Source organism: Ambystoma mexicanum, chromosome 4p (genome assembly GCF_040938575.1).
Source record: "Ambystoma mexicanum isolate Mex_15411 chromosome 4p, UKY_AmexF1_1, whole genome shotgun sequence".
Lineage (NCBI taxonomy): Eukaryota > Metazoa > Chordata > Amphibia > Caudata > Ambystomatidae > Ambystoma > Ambystoma mexicanum.
This window is the reverse complement of record NC_090927.1, coordinates 929,284,364-929,300,987: the sequence shown is the minus strand read 5'-3', so window position 1 is coordinate 929,300,987 and position 16,624 is coordinate 929,284,364. Positions and strand designations below refer to the sequence as shown.

Sequence of the window (16,624 nt, the reverse complement as noted above, 5' to 3'; positions counted from 1 at the left end):
TTATGGCGTGATCCGACGCCACCTCGCCTTCCTGCAGAATTTCTAGGGCCTCCGCCCTTTTTTCATCAGGAAGGAAGTCTAGCAGGGGAGCTATCTTGAACCAGAGCTCCCTGTCGTAGCGGGCCACGATCGCTAAGGCATTGGCTGCCTTAATCGTCGTCGGCGCAAATGAGATGACTCGTCGTCCCATAGAGTCCAACTTCTTGCCCTCGCTGTCCGGCGGGGAAGTGGAAGTTGAAGCCGCCGCACCCGCTGCCTTCTTCTTAGCCGCTGCCGAGACGACAGAGTCCAGCGTGGGCTGGGCCCTGAGGCACAAGGGGGCGGCATCAGGGACTCGGTACTTCTTCTCGTACCTGTCCCTCTTGGCTGGTGTCGTGGAAGGGTTCTTGAGGACAGCAAGCCCCTCGTCCCAGATGTCGTCGAGTAAAGGCACCGCAAGGATTTACTTCCTCTTGGCCTCTCGTCGTTGGTACAGAAACCCCTCCTTTTTCTGTTCTTCAGGGCAGAGCTGGAAGAGCTCGGATGCCCTGGTTATCATGGCGTGGAAGGAGCCAATTTCGTCGGCTGGAGATGCCCGCGGGGGGGGTGACGACGGGATGTCCGCTGTGTCATCGCCGCCGTCATCGTCCGTCCCCGTCACTGTATCCATCGCCGTATCCTCTCTAGGGTCCGGCGAGGGGGATGAGGGGTCCACCGGTCTCGCAGGCACGAAGGGCGGAGCGGGGTGGACTCTCCTACGCTTGTTCGGAGGACTTCCCGAAGGGCCTGGTTCTGGATCCTCTGTCGGGGTCCGTGGTAATCTCGTCTTAACTTGGTGCATAAGGATTGGATTGTCAAAAAAATTGCCGCTGAGCTACCCTGGTGCTCGGGCAATGGCTGCGACGGACGGGATGGTCGCTCCACGGGGCCCTGTTCGTCGTCGTCGTTGCTATCTTCGATCACGTCAGCAGGGACCGCCGCCTGGGATCGAACCTTCTCGAACATCTCGTTGAGGCCTATGAACCTCTCGTTGAGGCCTAAGGACCTCTCGTTGAGGCCTAAGGACCTTTCGTTGAGGCCTATGGACCTTTCGTTGAGGCCCTTCTCGGTTTCCACCCGTTCCTGCTCAGAGGCTATTTCAGAGACTGTAATGGCCACCACCCCCACCCCTCTTTTTCAGCCGGGGGCTTCACGGGGTTCTTAGCGTTGGGCTGGAAAGAGGAATCCCTCCGCGGTGGCAGGGATACTCTGGGCCCAGAGGGCGTTTCCACGGGCATAGTCTCAGCCGGCTTCGCCAGGGTCGCAGCGACCACTTCGGTAGAGGCCTTTGCCGGGTGGATCAAAGCCCTCACCACCTTAGGTGCGTCCTGGGCCTTCGCCTTGGGGGGAGGGTCAGCGCCTCGCTCCCCCTTCGAGATCGACCGGGTCCGCTCCAGCGGCCTACCCGGGTTCTCGGACTTCCTCTTCCCCGAACAATAGTGCTGGCTCGTGGTCAAACGTGCCGGGGAAGTAGCGCCCTGCTTGGCAACCGAAGAGCCCTTCTTATTCGCCTTATCACCTGCTGTGCCCTTCTCCAGCCAGGCGGCGAGGCGGGAACGCCGATCTTTTTTGGTCCATTCCAAAAGGTTCTTGCAGAACGCACAGTCTTTCTGCACGTGCGTCTTGTCCTCATGAAGGCAGTAGAGACATTGCGAATGCTCGTCCTCCCTGAAAACGTTCTGTAATCCGCATCCAGGGCAGCACCATAACAGCTTGGATCCGGGCGTCGAGCTTCCCTTGTCCTGGGCCATGTCCGTTGAGATAGGCCGCAGATCTTCCGGAATCCTCCAAGAAGTATAAACTCGACGAAAACTTCACCCTTGAGGGGCGTATCGGAAGTAGAAACGGTGGAGCTTGAGGCGCGATTAAACCGAAAAAATGAGAAAATCTCCTGAAAAAACGTGAAAACGCAGTAAAAATCTCGAGAGCTAAACACAAGGACTCCCAACACTTGAGCGTGCTGTAAAAATCTGAGGATGGCTGCCAGAGGCGGGGCTGAGAGAGAGGGCAGTCATTGGCTGGGGGCAGTATGACCCAGAGATCAGGGAAGCTGCCTCAAAGCACAAAAAGTGCTCACAGCGATGGCTGGTAGATCCGTTCCCGTCTCTGCAGAAAAAGGGAATGAGGTGAAACGGCGTAGGAAAGATCTAGAAGGCGTGGTCACACTTGTGGCCACGCCCCAATGTGCTAGACGAAATTTAAAGGGGAAACTCATTATTTTGCTGCCAAAAGGTTCCAGTCCGTCCCTGTACCGGGGGACGCCCCCATACAGGATGGTGGAAAGGGGACAGGACGTAGGAGTACTTCTATTATTCAAACAAACAATGAAGAGGTTTTGAACTTTCCTGTATTGCTCATAAACCAGGGTAATTACTTTTAATATGATTTACATGATAGAATTCTACAATGCATAATGAAACTGATAGAAATTGATGCAAATCACTGAAAGCCCTATGGTCATTGTCTACATGAATTAAAATGAGGATGTATCTTTAACATACCACGTGCTTGAGGTTGGCAGCAGGTTGGGAGTGTATGCTACAGCAGCAATTGTGAAGTTCTGCAATCCACTGCCTCCCATGATGAAGGCAAAGCCGCCATGAGGGACCCTGGAACTAAAAACATCCAAACATTAGAGGTATTTTAAAAAAGTGTGCCATTGTTCGGTGAAGTAAGCTCGGACATCTGTTCAATTAATGTTCAAAAGAAATGAGAACAGAGAAATATTCCTTTTGTTAAAACGGTTGCAGAAACGTAAGTGGGGTAAAAGTGCTAGTTCCCAGTACACCACTATAATTAACCACCCAACATCCATATTCTCCTTCAAACCACAGCTTGAGGTTTGCACTGTCTCAGACATTCCGGGGGTCTTCCATAAATGAAAAATAAATGATTACACTAGTTGCCACCCTTTTCCTTAAATAAAATCTGGAAGAAACGCAAGCTTGAATAGTCAAACAGTGCTGAAGCGTGATATACAGGCATATATTATGTTCCTGACATCCAAGCAAATACTCAAGAGATTGGGGCATCGTTCAATAATAACAAAAAGCCAAGCAGCTGTACTTTAGGGACAAAACAAAGAGCTAATGGCTGCCAAATCTCAAAACATAATTACAGAGCCTGGGACCTCAAGTAAGGCTTTGGTCTCAAAGTGAATGATGTGGCCTTCTCTTAGGAGATTAATTAAGATTTCTAATCATTTTGCATACGATTCTCCGCAGACTAAAAAAATTAACGATGCTACCATAACAACATGTTTCAGTTTAAAAAAGAAACATTTCACCTGCGAAGAGAAGCAGCGTACACTGGAAATGAAATTAGCAATTCCGAATGAGTGTATGTCGCTAGGGAGATGTTTGAGGCGTGGATAAGTTTGAAGCAAAGTTTTATGCAGTATGCAAATACTAAACACGTGAAGACCATTATCTATGCACGTACTGTGATTTGTCTCTTGAATACATGCAACTTCTGGAACCAAGAGGAATGGAAAAGAGGGCGGGGAGATGGAAGGGAAGGGGGTGGAGAGATGATTCACAGCAGGATCAAAGTCGCTCTTTTGAGTCCTGATCCACTAGTTCACCAACAGATTGATTAAGACCATTCATATAGCGCACCTAAGCCTCGAGTGGCCTCCAGTTGCAGGGTATGAGGAGAAGGTGATCACTATGCAGAGGTTATCCATTAGCGACCAACTTCACAACAAAAGGCCATTCTGAATACAATTACGTTTAAAACCTTCCTAAACCTGAAGAAGCATGCTACACGGAGTGCTTTTGGCTACTGTTTGTTTCTAAGTTATGCAGTGCGCTTCGGAATATACTGTCAAATAAAAGAACAAATAGATATTGAATAACTTTTATAAGGCGTGAAATATATTCCCAGTTCTATGCATGCAGATCCACAGCAAATACTATCTTGTTTCTTTTGAAAACTGCCCTGAAGTTTCTCAGCTATATAAATAATAAGTTGTACTATTAATTCGGAAGAACGAAAGACTGAAAAGGATCCTGGGCAGGGGTCTTCAGTCTGTGCCTCTTCAGACGTTTTGGACTTTGACTGTACTGATCCATCATCACTGACTATGCCGGTTAGGGCTGATTGTAGTTGTAGTCCAAAACATACGGTGATCCAAGGTTTGGAAATCCCTGGATATGAGCAATACCAATAGATCTAAGAAACAAGATATAAACGGATGGAGCTACATAAGTTACTTGATGTAAAGCCACAGGAGTACAGGAGTGGTGAGAGCGCTGCGCATCCTGCCCATGCACAAACACGCAAGCACTCAGGTGGGGACTCAAGAAAGTGCCACTGTGTTCCATAAAGACGGGATCTGGCACACACAAGCTCAGAGCCCATGGCAGTGATCTTGCAACACGGCACCTGTGTGCTCATTGCTCCAAAGAAGCCAACGCCCTGCTGCAGCTGCTAGCCTGAGCTCCAGGGAATACCAAGGCCTCCCAGGGCTAGCCCTAAGGCTTGCCTCAGCAGGGTTACTAGTCAAGCCGCTACCAATTCACACAAACGCTGTGCAGTAACACTTTGACTGTTAGTTAATTAGTCATATACAACCTGAACTTAGCACCGACCTGCGCCGTAGCTGAGGACAATGATGAGGTTTCATGCCCAACTTATGCAGGGGTGCAAGCCCAACAAACTGAGAATCCAGCCTTCCACTTCAATGCATTCTGGAGCTAGGCTGCTCCCAGCAACTCAGGGAGAGCAGAGAGGATGTAGGCGGCCTTCCAGCAAGAATGGTGACACAAGTCCAGATCATGTCCAAAAAACTACAGCAGAAAAGTGGTGAGAAGGGTGAAGGTGGTACCCATAGAGGTCAGGGCATGTCTGCTCCATCCGCTACCAAAAACATTGTGACTATTACAGAGGCAGGCTACCCCTGTGGTATGCTGCCCAGAGAGAGGAATGGAACGTGCCACGTGAGGCAGACTGAGCCATTTTGAAACCATGTGCAAGGCCGGATCTACCCTCTGTGCTACAGATCGACAGCCAGCAAGGCAAGAGTCAGACAATTTGATGTGACGCAGGAATCTGACTTGGATGACTCCAACGGCGACCAGGCAGTATTCCTGATATCCTCACTAGGTTGCAGCTCCAAAAAGAGCCGACAATATCGTTGCAGTATTCTGGAATCAGGGACATCCAAGCAAGCATTACTCGACAGCAGGGGTTCAATTAATATAACGAGCAGTGTGCAATTCAAACTCCTGCGTCCACGACCGCTTGTCAGGCCCAACTCCCATACTGCTAGAGAGTGTAGCCAAGAACACATTTTGGCACAAGGACGGGGCCATCAAAAGCAAACTGTATGCCACACTGGTCGGAAGGAACAAGTTACTTACCTGTAACTGTTGTTCTCCAGCATGGGGCTGGCATGGATTCACATGCTCATGAATATTCCCCGTCGTCAGGCTGGGAATCCTCGGTAAAGAAAAAATCCGTTTCAGTTTCACTTCTGAACTGTCTTTCTCCTAACAACCAATCACTGGTCTTTGGGTCATACTGCCCCCAGCCAATGACTGCCCTCTACCTAAGCCCCTCCTCTGGCAGGCATATTCAGATTTGGTAGCATGTAAAGTGGCAGTAGGACCAAGAGAAGAGCCGCAGAGGGGTAGGTGGGGGGGTTCACATTAGTGAATCCATGCCAGACCCATGCTGGAGAAGAAGTTGTTACTTACCATATCTGGTAACGTTCTTTCGAGGGGATGTTCCTCCGACGTACTCCACATCTATGACAGGTAATGTCCACAGCTGTGCTGCTTTGGAATAATTTTTGGCAGAGGGCGTCCTTCGTCAATGGTGTCGATCAGTTGTCCCTCGAGGGCCTGCGTCGAGGGTCGACGTCACCGGATGTTATATATAGGACGCACGGCGCCCGCAGCCTCAGTTATAGTTTTTTTCCAGAACGTGTGGCACCAATCTCCTGCCAGTATGACTGCAGAAAGCCTTGCGGAAATGTAATCTGCAATCGCATAGGAAATTCAGTAGAGGGGCAGGCTGGGAGGGCAATGTGGAATACGTTGGAGGAACATCCCATCGAAAGAATGTTACCAGATATGGTAAGTAACTTTTTCTTCGAGGGTATTGTGTCTCCGACGTATTCCACATCCATGACAGACTCCCAAAGAAGTACCAACTTATGGAGGTGGGAAACGAATTTATAATTTAGAATTTTAAAACGCCCAATCAAATTGCTGAATAAAGAACTGCCTTACCAAAGGCCAAATCCTGCCCATGGATGGAGTCCAAGGAATAGTGTCTCACAAAAGTATGGACAGAGGCCCTATGGCTGCTGCGCAAAAATTGCAAATCCGAACACCCCTCTGTAGAGCAGTGTAGGCAGCCACACCCCTAGTAGAGTGATCCCGTAAGCTTACTGGAGGGTCCTTTCCCACCAAACGGTAACACTCAGAGATCATCAAAATGATCCATCTAGACAAGGTCTGTTTGGAAACAGCCTGGCCCAAGCGCCTTCCAGCATAACCAACAAAGAGCTGATCATCCACTCTGACCCGTGACATCCGTGAGAGATAGAAACTCAAAGCTATTCTAGGATCCAACCTATGGAGCCTCTCCTCTTCCTTGCCAGGATGTGGAGGAGGATAAAAGGCTGGAAGAATCACCTTCTGGCTCAAATGGAATTCCGACACAATCTTTGGAAGAAAAGAAGGCTGCAACCGCAGGACAACACTGTCCTTATGGAACACAGTAAAGGGTGGCTTGGCGGAAAGTGCCTGCAACTCACTCTGCGTGCGGAAGTAACCACAACAGTTGCAACAGACAAGAATGTAAGGGCTCAAACGGAGCTCCCATTAGGAACTTCAAAACCAAATTCAAATCCCATCCCGGCACCTGGAGGTTAGTTAGCCCTTTTAGAAACTGAGAAATCAAAGGGATCTTAAAATAAGAACATTCCTCAGACGAGTGCTTAAATATGGACAGCGCCGCCGGGTAACCCTCAATGGTACCCACTTGCAGGACCTTATGGGCTAATGAAAGCAAAAAGCAAAAAAGACAAAACCAAAGGAATGGAACATTGGAAAGGATCCACATTCTGTACCCCGCACCAGTCACAAAACTTTCTCCAACGGCAACGGTACAGAGATTTCGTTGCGGGCCTTTTGGCAGAAAGCAACACCTCCAACACATCTTCGGGGAGGTCCCAATCCTTATACCTCAAACTTTCAGATACCAAGCATGAAGGCTGAGAGACTTGACCTCTGGATGGAGAACCCGACCCCCCTCTCATGAGAGCAGATTGTCTCGGTAGGGAAGACGGCATGGAGGGCAGATGGACATGTCTAGAAGGTCCGGTTACCACCCTCTCCTGGCCCATGCCGGAGCAATGAGGATCATTTGGGTACCGAACCTCCGTAACCTCCGCAACACTTGCGGAATGACGGGGACTGGAGGAAACGCGTACAGCAGTGGGAAGGACCACTCCACTACGAACGCGTCCCCTAAGGCTCCTCTTGGAGGAAATTTCCGCAAGCAGAATCTTTCGCACTTCCGGTTGACACTGGTGGCGAAGAGATCCACTTGTGGGGTTGCCCAAAGGGCGAACATCTCCAAAAGAACCTCCTGAGCCAGCTCCCACTCGTGAGAGACTGTGCTCTGCCTGCTCAGAGTATCCGCCGCCGCGTTTTCGTCTCCGGCCAGATGAAATGCCGAGATCGGAATTTCCTGCTGGATGGCCCAGAACCTGAGCTGCATCGCCCCCCTGCACAACAGGAGTGACCCTGCCCCCCTTTTTTGTTGAGGTAGTGCATGGCCACTGTATTGTCCGTCATAATCAGGACATTCTTCCCCCGCACAGACGGCAGAAAAGCATTCAGGGCTAGCCTGACGGCCCTCAGCTCTAACAGATTGATGTGGAGTCCAGACTCCGACGGACACCAACATCCGCTGGCTGTCAACTCGTTGGCATGAGCTCCCCAACCTGTGAGGGATGCGTCCGTCACGATCGTCACCTCCGGCCATGGCCGCCAAAATGGTGCTCCCTTCATCAGATTGCCTTCGTCGGCCCACCATAGAAGATCCTGGGCGACCGAGGTCAGAATCTGAAAGGGTTCCGACATCCTGCCGGAGAACTGCGACCACTGCATCTTGAGAGCCCACTGCAGAGATCTCATCCGCAGCCTGGCCTCTGGCACCAGGAAAATGCAGGCTGCCATGAGGCCGAGCAACCTCAAGAATTCGAACGCCGGGAGACTCTGGGCACGTTGCAACTTGTCCACCATCTGCAGAATGTGATGAGCCTTCACCTGAGGAGGCGAACACTGCCCCAGGGATGTGTCGAGCACTGCTCCGATGTACTGGAGCCGCTGGCTAGGTGGCAAATGGGACTTCTTTAATTTGAGGGAGAAGCCCAGCTTGTGAAGGGAGTGGCAGGTGACGGACAGATGATCCAGGGCTTGCTTGGGATCAACCAATCGTCCAGGTAGGGGTAGAAGTGAATCCCCCCTTTCCTGAGATACGCTGCCACCACCACCATCACCTTGATGAAGACCCTCGGGGCGGAGGTCAATCCGAACGGCAGGACACGAAACTGAAATGCGAGTCACTAACCGCGAACCTCAGGTACTTCCTGTGCTTTGGATGAATCGGCACATGAAAGTGAGCATCCTTGAGGTCTAGAGACACCAACCAATCCTGAAGCTGAAGGGCCTGGAGGACTTGAGAAAGAGTTACCATCTTGAACTTGTCCTTCCTGAGGAGCTTGTTCAACCAATGCAAGTCCATGATGGGTCTCAATCCCCCGTCTTTTTTCGGGATCAAAAAATAGGGGGAATGCCATCCCTTGTTCCTCTCTGCTACAGGCACCAGTTCTATAGTGCCTTTCTCCAGCAGGTATAGGATTTCCTGCACAAGGAGCGGATCTGGACGCTTCAAAGACAGTTTCCCCAGTGGATTGTCGTGAGGCCTCTGCCGGAAGGGAAGACAGTAGCTGTGGGCTATGATCTCCAGAACCCACACATCTGAAGTAATGGCCCACCATTCTCCAAGATGCAGCGCAAGTCTGCCCCCAACCGGCGAACCATGGGCCTCATGACTGAGCAGATGCGGCTGCGGCAGTGACTGAGGGCAAAGAGGCAACTCCCCGAGTGGCTTTGGCACCCCGAGTACCTTGCTTTCTACCCCGGGTACTCCTATGGTGGCCCCTTTGACTGGCAGCTCCTCTCAATCTACCTAAGGAAGAGTAGTACCGAAAGGAACCTCCCCTCCATTGGTGTCCCCTAGGACGAAAAGGCGGAGGTTTACGTACTGCAGCGCTCAAAGACTTTGCTGCAGCTTTTGAGGTCTGCAAACCATCAAAGGGCATGTTCAGAAGACGGGATTGCACATCAGGAGCATACCCCGACTTCTGCAACCACGCAAACCTGCGTATCACAGTGCTCACAGCCATGAACCGGCTGACACAGTCTGCCATGTCCAAACCCGACTGTACGGACTCACACATGGCATCCTTGCCGTCTTGCACAAGGGCTAGAAAACCATCCTGTTCCTCCCCTTCGGGGATATGCTCAGCTGCCAAAGACGCACAGTACCACAGAGTGTGTGTGAATCTCGCTAAGGCACAAGTGGAGTTGGCCGCCTTCAACGCCATACCCCCAGCCGAAAATACCTTCTTTGCCCAATCATCAAAGCGCTTATCGTCCCTATCAGGAGGGATGGTAGGGTACGCATCCTGCTTCGAGGTGGGCGTAGCCGCCTGCACCACCAAGCTCTCTGGAGTAGGGTGCCTCGATAAGTAGCAGGGGTCACCACTGGATAGGTGGTATTTTTTCGGAAGTGACTTATTAACTGCCGGACTTCGGCATAGTAGAAGACGAAGACATCGTTCGAAGAGAAGAATCGAGCGCGCCGAGATTCTGAGGCAAACACGTTTGCAGAAAAAATGGAACTGAGGCTACGGGCGCCGTGCGTCCTATATATAACATCCAGTGACGTCGACCCTCGACGGAGGCCCTCGAGGGACAATGGATCAACGCAGGACGCCCTCGGCCGAAAATGTTCCAAAGCAGCACAGCTGTGGACATTACCTGTCATAGATGTGGAATACGTCATAGGACACAATCCCGTCGAAGAATAGTTACAGTTAAGTAACTTGTTCCTTCTCCAGCATGGGGACTGGCACGGATTCACATGTTCATGAATAAAGAATACATAGCAATACACACATGCACAACCAGGGGAGGTGGCAAGGCTCAACATTAAGCATCTCGACATTAAGCATCTCTTACCTCCTTACCAGGTTCAACTGCAAGTGAACAGGCCGACTCTGGACTCCCCACTGGAATCCCAGTTGACACAGTAGCCCTGCAGATGTCCAGCAGGGGCACACCAGACAGCAACGCCATAGTTGCAGTGATCGCTCTGGTCGAATGGGCTCTGGAGGGCCAGTCAACGGTCAGTCTGCCAACCGGTGAAAATGGGTGATGCAGCCGGGGAGCCACCTGGAAATGTCTTGGAGAGGGCATTCCCTTGGTTCACAGGGCCAAAGTTCACAAACAGCTGTGATGTCTTCTGAAAACACTTTGTGCGGTCCACGTAGAACTTCAGCGGTCTAGCCACATCCAGCGAGTGTAAAGTCTTCTCAGCTGGTGAAGAAGGCGACGGGAAGAAAACAGGTAACACCAAGGGCTTGCTGAGATGGAAGTCTGACGGCACCTTGGGCATGAAGGAGGGGTGCGTCCGTAGCACCACCCTTGGCTCGTGGAATGTCAAGTAAGGTGGTTTACAAGAGAGGGCCTGGATCTCTCCCACTCGTCGTGCGGAGGTGATGGCCACAAGAAACGCTGTTTTCCATGATAAAAACTTCAGCTGTGGTGAATGCATAGGCTCGAATGGGGGACCCATGAGACTAGTCATCACCACATTGAGCTCCCACGCCGGGGCCGGAGCATTCACCGGCGGGAATGAACAGAAAAGTCCTTTTATGAATTCCTTGACCAGGCGGTGTGACCATAACGACGACCGCCCCAGAGTTCTGGTGTAGCGGGAGATAGCCACCAGATGAACCTTGATGGAAGCATGAGCCAACCCTTCCTTGGCCAGCGACAGTAAGTACGGCAGCACCTGCAGAGCCATAATCTGTAGAGGGTCGAGTTTCTGTGCGCTGCACCAGATGACGATCCTCTTCCACTTATGTCCGTAGTATTTCAATGTAGGTGAAGCCCTGGCCTTGGCAAGCACTTTGTTGCAGTCCGCCGGGAGATAGTATCCACCAAACTCTAGCGCTGCAGGAGCCAGGCCTGCAAGTTCAGCGACCCTGGGTCGTCGTGCAGAATCGCGCCTCCGTCTCTGGTGAGAAGATCTGCGTCCGCCAGAAGGTTGACTGGAGGGGACCCTGACATGTCCAGAAGGCCCGGGAACCATATCTGCCTTGGCCACGCCGGTGCGACGAGGATCATCCTGCACCGGGACCATCTGAGTTGATTGATGAGTCGCAGAAGCAACAGCAACGGGGGCAACGCATAGAGGAACAGGCCGTCCCAGGAGAAGGAGAATTCATCCCCCATGCTCCACGGCTGGGGAAACCTGCTGGCGAACCTCCGGCACTTGGTGTTCGTCGCCGTCGCAAACAGATCGATCTGGGGATTGCCTCATCGTCGGAATAGAGGATCCACTTGGTCCTGCCGAAGCGCCCACTCATGGCACAAGCACAGCTCCTTGCTGAGAGATTCAGAGACAATGTTCTTAACTCCTGCCAGGTGAAAAGGGACGAGGAACATCTTCTGGGCGACAGCACATTGCCATAGGTCCTGCGCCTGGAGAGTGCCGGAGATATGGTGCACCCCTGCTTCCAGATGTAAAACATCGTCGTAGTGTTGTCTGTGAAGATCCGCACCACCTTGCCCATGAGGGACGGGAGGAAAGACTTGAGGGCCCAAAACACTGCCTGTAGCTCCAGAACATTGATGTGCAACAACGTCTCCTACGGCAGCCACAGGCCTCTTGCATGGAGACGTCTGATGCGTGCTCCCCATCCTTCCAGGGATGCGTCCGTCGTGACCATCTCCTTATGAGGGGGGGTCTGGAAATCCGCGCCCGCCAACAGATGCGCACAGACACCCCACCACCAAATTGCTCGACGGAAACTCTTGACGAGGGTGATCTTGTCCTTGAAGCTTCCTGATACCTGGATCGAAGGGACGTCAAGGAACTCCTGCAGTGGTCGCATCCGCAGCCTGCACAGGCGCACAAGGTATATGCATGGCGACATCATGCCGAGGGGGGACTTGATGGACCTCACCCATGCGACCTTCAGGATCAACAGCCATTGCACCTTGCTATTCTCTCCTCCAACGGGGATGCCAGGCACTACACCGTGTTGAGCCGGGACCACAGAAACAGCATGTCCTTTGATGGCACCAAGCAGGACTTTGCTAAGTTTATCGAGAACCCCAGTTCCGTGAGTAGCCGGACGGTCCCCGCCGTTTGCTTGACAGCGGTCTCTCTCGACTTCGCTCGGATGAGCCAATTGTCCAGGTAGGGGTAGACATGAATCCCCTGCAGGCGCAGCTGCGCCACCACTGGCACCAGACACTTGGTGAAAACCCTTGGCGCCGACTTCAATCTGAAGGGAAGGGCCTTGAATTGGTAATGCTGCCCTTGGACCACGAATCGCAGAAACTTGCAGTGCCCCTTGTGAATGGGGATGTGGAAATAGGCATCCTCCAGGTCCAGCGATGATACGAAATCCCCTTCTTCCAGCTGTCCCAGCACATGCTGAGGGTGACCATCCGAAACTTCTGGGACCTGAAGTACTTGTTGCGGCAGCAGATGTCTTTATGGGCCTCCAAACACCTGTCTTCTTTCTGACGAAGAAGTACCGTTAGTACACTCCGGAGCCCCGGAGCCTTTTTGGGATGAGTTCTATCGCACCCTTCTTCAGCATGGCCCGTACCTCCGGAAGAAGTTGAGGGACGTGGTTTTCCTTCCTGGCCACTAGTGGAATGCACGGACACTTTCGTTGAAATTCCAGGGTGTGCCCGTGGGCCAGGGTGTCCAGCACCCAACAGTCGGTGGAGATGGACTTCCATACCCTGACAAAGTTCGCCAGCCGGCCTCCTGCCAGGGTGCGCAGATGGGGGCCTGACGTCAATGCCGGTTCAATCCTTTTTACCATGGGGGCACCACCTTGGGGACCTTGGCGACAATGGCGACCTCCTCTGGACTTGCTGCAGCCCCTGTAGGCTTCCTGAGCCAAAGAGCGGGACAGTAGACGATAGGATGATGAACCACCACCGAAACCTTTGTAGGAACCCTGGGAGTTTCCTCCGGAGGACCGAAAAGGTCGGCCGTCACTGCTGGAGCGTGCCCAAAGCACAAGCCGTCTCGGTATCCGCATTGATGGCCTGAAGAGACTTGTCCACAGTCTTGCCAAATAAGTTGTCCTCGTCAAAGGGCATGTCCAACACCCTCAACTGTACATCCTGACGGAAGCTAGTGGCCCTCAACCAACCCTGCAGATGAAGGCAAACGCTGCGGTCCATCTGGCAGAATCCAGTGTCTGCGATGTCCGTGGACACAGATGGCGTGGTCTGATGCCATCTCGCCTTCCTGCAGGATCTCCAGCGCTTCCGCTTTCTTGTCGCCGGGAAGGAAGTCCAGGAAGGGGGCGATCTTGAACCATAGCTCTCTGTCATAATGGGCCACGATGGCCAGGGCATTGGCCGCTTTGATCGTCGTTGCAGCCAACGAGATGACCCATCGCCCCATGGCATCCAGCTTCTTTCCCTCGCCGTCCGGATGGGAAGAGGATGTTGATGCAGAAGATCCGGAAGACTTCTTCCTCGCCGCTGCCGAGACCACAGAGTCCGGGGACGGCTGGGATCTGAGACACTTGGGTGCAGAGTCCGGCACTCTGTACTTCTTCTCGTACCGGTCCCTCTTCTCCGGTGCCGAGGACAGGTTCTTCATAAGGGACAGTCCCTCGTCCCAAATGTCATCCAATAGTGGGACCGAAAGCACAGTCTTCCTCTTGGCCTCCCGGCGCTGGTACAGGAAGCCTTCTTCTTTTCCTCGGGAGCCAGTTGGAACATTCCTGAGGCCCTAGAGATCATGGCATGGAAAAAGCCAATCTTGTTGGGTGGTGAGGCCCTGGGCACTGGAGACGGCAGGTCCACTCCGTCGTCGTCGTCCGTACCAGTGCCCGTCGTCGCCGTATCCGATTCAGTATCGTCTCTCAAAGGAGGGGATGGTGGCGAAGGATGGCAAGGAGGTGGAGGATGAACTCTCCTTCTCTTGACAGGGGGTTCGCCCAACGGTCCCGGTGCCGCAGGATCTCCCGTGGGCGACAGGTGCATCCTTGTCTGGATCTCTGAGCACAAGGTGTGCAGTGTCTGTAGGATGTCTGCTGACATGTCCGCTGGCTGTGGCGGCGGTTGCTGCGGTGGTTGCAACGGGATGGATGGCAGTGGCGTGATGTCCTCACCACCCTGCTGCTCCTCATCGGTTTCCTCGTTGCTCTCCACATCCGCCTTGCCGGGGTCCTTCCTTTAGGACCTGGCCTCGACAAACTTCTTGTCCAGTACGGCCTTCAGACCAGAAAGCTCCTCCTCAGAGGAGATGTCCGAGCCCTGTCGGACTACCGGCCCCCACCCCTTCTGCCCAACCATTGGGGACGGTCTAGGGGAGATGATCGACTGGGACTTCTCCAGAGGTTTACCCGGATGGTCCGACTTCCTTTTTTTCGCTGACCCGGAGCATTGGCTCGTGGTCGAAGGTACTGGAGATGCCGTTCCCGACCTGGCCGCTGAGGAGCCCGTCCCAACGGCGCTCCCGGTGCCCGCGGGCCTGCGGTGCTTTGCCTTATGTTGGGCCCCCATCGCCAGAGCACCCTCAAAGGTCTTAGAAGACCACTCAGATTTACTCTTGCTGGGTGAAGCTTTCTGCCGGGACCCCCCCACAGCCGGGGTCTTCGTCTGGAGCCACACGGAGAGACGCTTGTGACGGTCCTTCATAGTGCTTGGCACCATATCCTTTCAGAACGCACAGGCCTCTTCCACGTGCGTTTGGTCGGAATGCAGGCAGTAAAGGCTGCGGTGGGGCGGTCCCGGTCTTTACTGCCTTTCCAGTCCATCGTCCAGGAAAAGGTTCCGTAGTCCACATCCAGAGCAGATCCTGAACAGAGGTGTTGAGTCTCCTTTATCTTCAGACATGTCAACGCAGAGCAGACCTCAACGAATCTTCCAGAATCCTCCAAGAAGGGAACTCGATGAAAAATCACTCTTGAGGGGCGTAGAAAGGTCCGGAAAAAGGGTCCGAATTAGTCGAAAGATGGATCGATGGAGCTTGAGGTTCGATTGACCAGAAAAATAGAGTAAAACTCTAAGAAAAATTGCAACACACAGTAAAAGCTCGAGAACTATAGCACAAGGACTCCCAACACTTGAACGTGTGGTAAAAATCTGAAGATGGCTACCAGAGGAGGGGTTTAGGAAGAGGGCAGTCATTGGCTGGGGGCAGTATGACCTAGAGACCAGCGATTGGTTGTTAGGAGAAAGACAGTTCAGAAGTGAAACTGAAACTGATTTTTTTCTTTGCTGAGGATTCCCAGCCTGACGACGGAGGAATATTCATGAGCATGTGAATCCATGCCATACCCCATGCTGGAGAACTTGCACACTCCTCAGTTTAAACACAGCAGAGGATGTAGAACTTGTACACCTTGCATTCAGTGGAGGAAACTGAGCTGCTCCTAGGCGAGTTTAAAAATCTGTTTAGAGGAATTGGCTGCTTACGTTCCCAAGAGGTGTGGCTTACAAGACAGGCCAGCCCATTGCGCTGAAACATATACACTTACTATTGTACCTATGCCTCAAGGTGGAGGAAGAGCTGCAGAGAGATGGACGAGGGCAGCATCATCGAAAAAAGCCAGCAACCCCCACGCCTTGGGCGTCACCCATTGTGATAGCAAGAAAGCCAAAAAGAACTTGACCAAGTACGCATCTGTGTAGACATGCGCCTCCCCAACAGAGCAGTCAAGACCGAAAAGAACCCGCAAACCAAACGCCTACCCTGGATGACCTCCTTGCCGATAGTCAAGGAGCAAAGCACTTCTCGGAACCTCATCTCACAGCCAGATCTAACAGATCCCCTTACACATAGAATCACAATATATAACCAAATTCTCATCCCATGTTGGTTTACAGCGCTACAAACACCTACGCTCCGGTGTCTCCTTTAAAGAGGAGCTGTTTTAAATTATATACGCGAAGTCATTGCTGGGATTCCTGGGGTCATCAATGTAAGCAATAAAAAAAAACTCATTGTTGCCAAGACCTGACTAAACACCACCTCTGCTTAAGAGCTGTCCTGCAAGATTGAAAGACCTGGGGTTCACCCTGAATAAGAGAAAATGCGTGTTCCATAAGGATCCACTGGAATTCTTCTGATTCCTATTCCAGAAAGAAGGGCTGTCAGCGGACCTGCAGAAGGTAAACTACCTAAAAGCAGCCCTGTCCTGTGGAACCAATTAGAAGTGAGGCACTTCCTGGGAATGATAAACTACTGCCGGAGGTTCATCCCCAACCTCGTTCCCCTAACAGAACCCCTCCAACGTCTCACCAAATCACCC

The 16,624-nt window shown here is 52.3% G+C and overlaps 1 protein-coding gene across 3 annotated transcripts in view; it reads right to left on the bottom strand.

Moving 5' to 3' along the window:
* The window catches only part of HACE1 (HECT domain and ankyrin repeat containing E3 ubiquitin protein ligase 1), an 838,224-nt gene that overhangs the window by 83,201 nt on the left and 738,399 nt on the right, over nucleotides 1–16,624 (bottom strand). For all 3 annotated transcript variants that reach the window (XM_069606519.1, XM_069606520.1, XM_069606521.1), the window contains one exon: nucleotides 2,520–2,633. In XM_069606519.1, coding sequence (XP_069462620.1) covers nucleotides 2,520–2,633 — 114 coding nt within the window. The remainder of the gene's footprint in view (nucleotides 1–2,519; nucleotides 2,634–16,624) is intronic.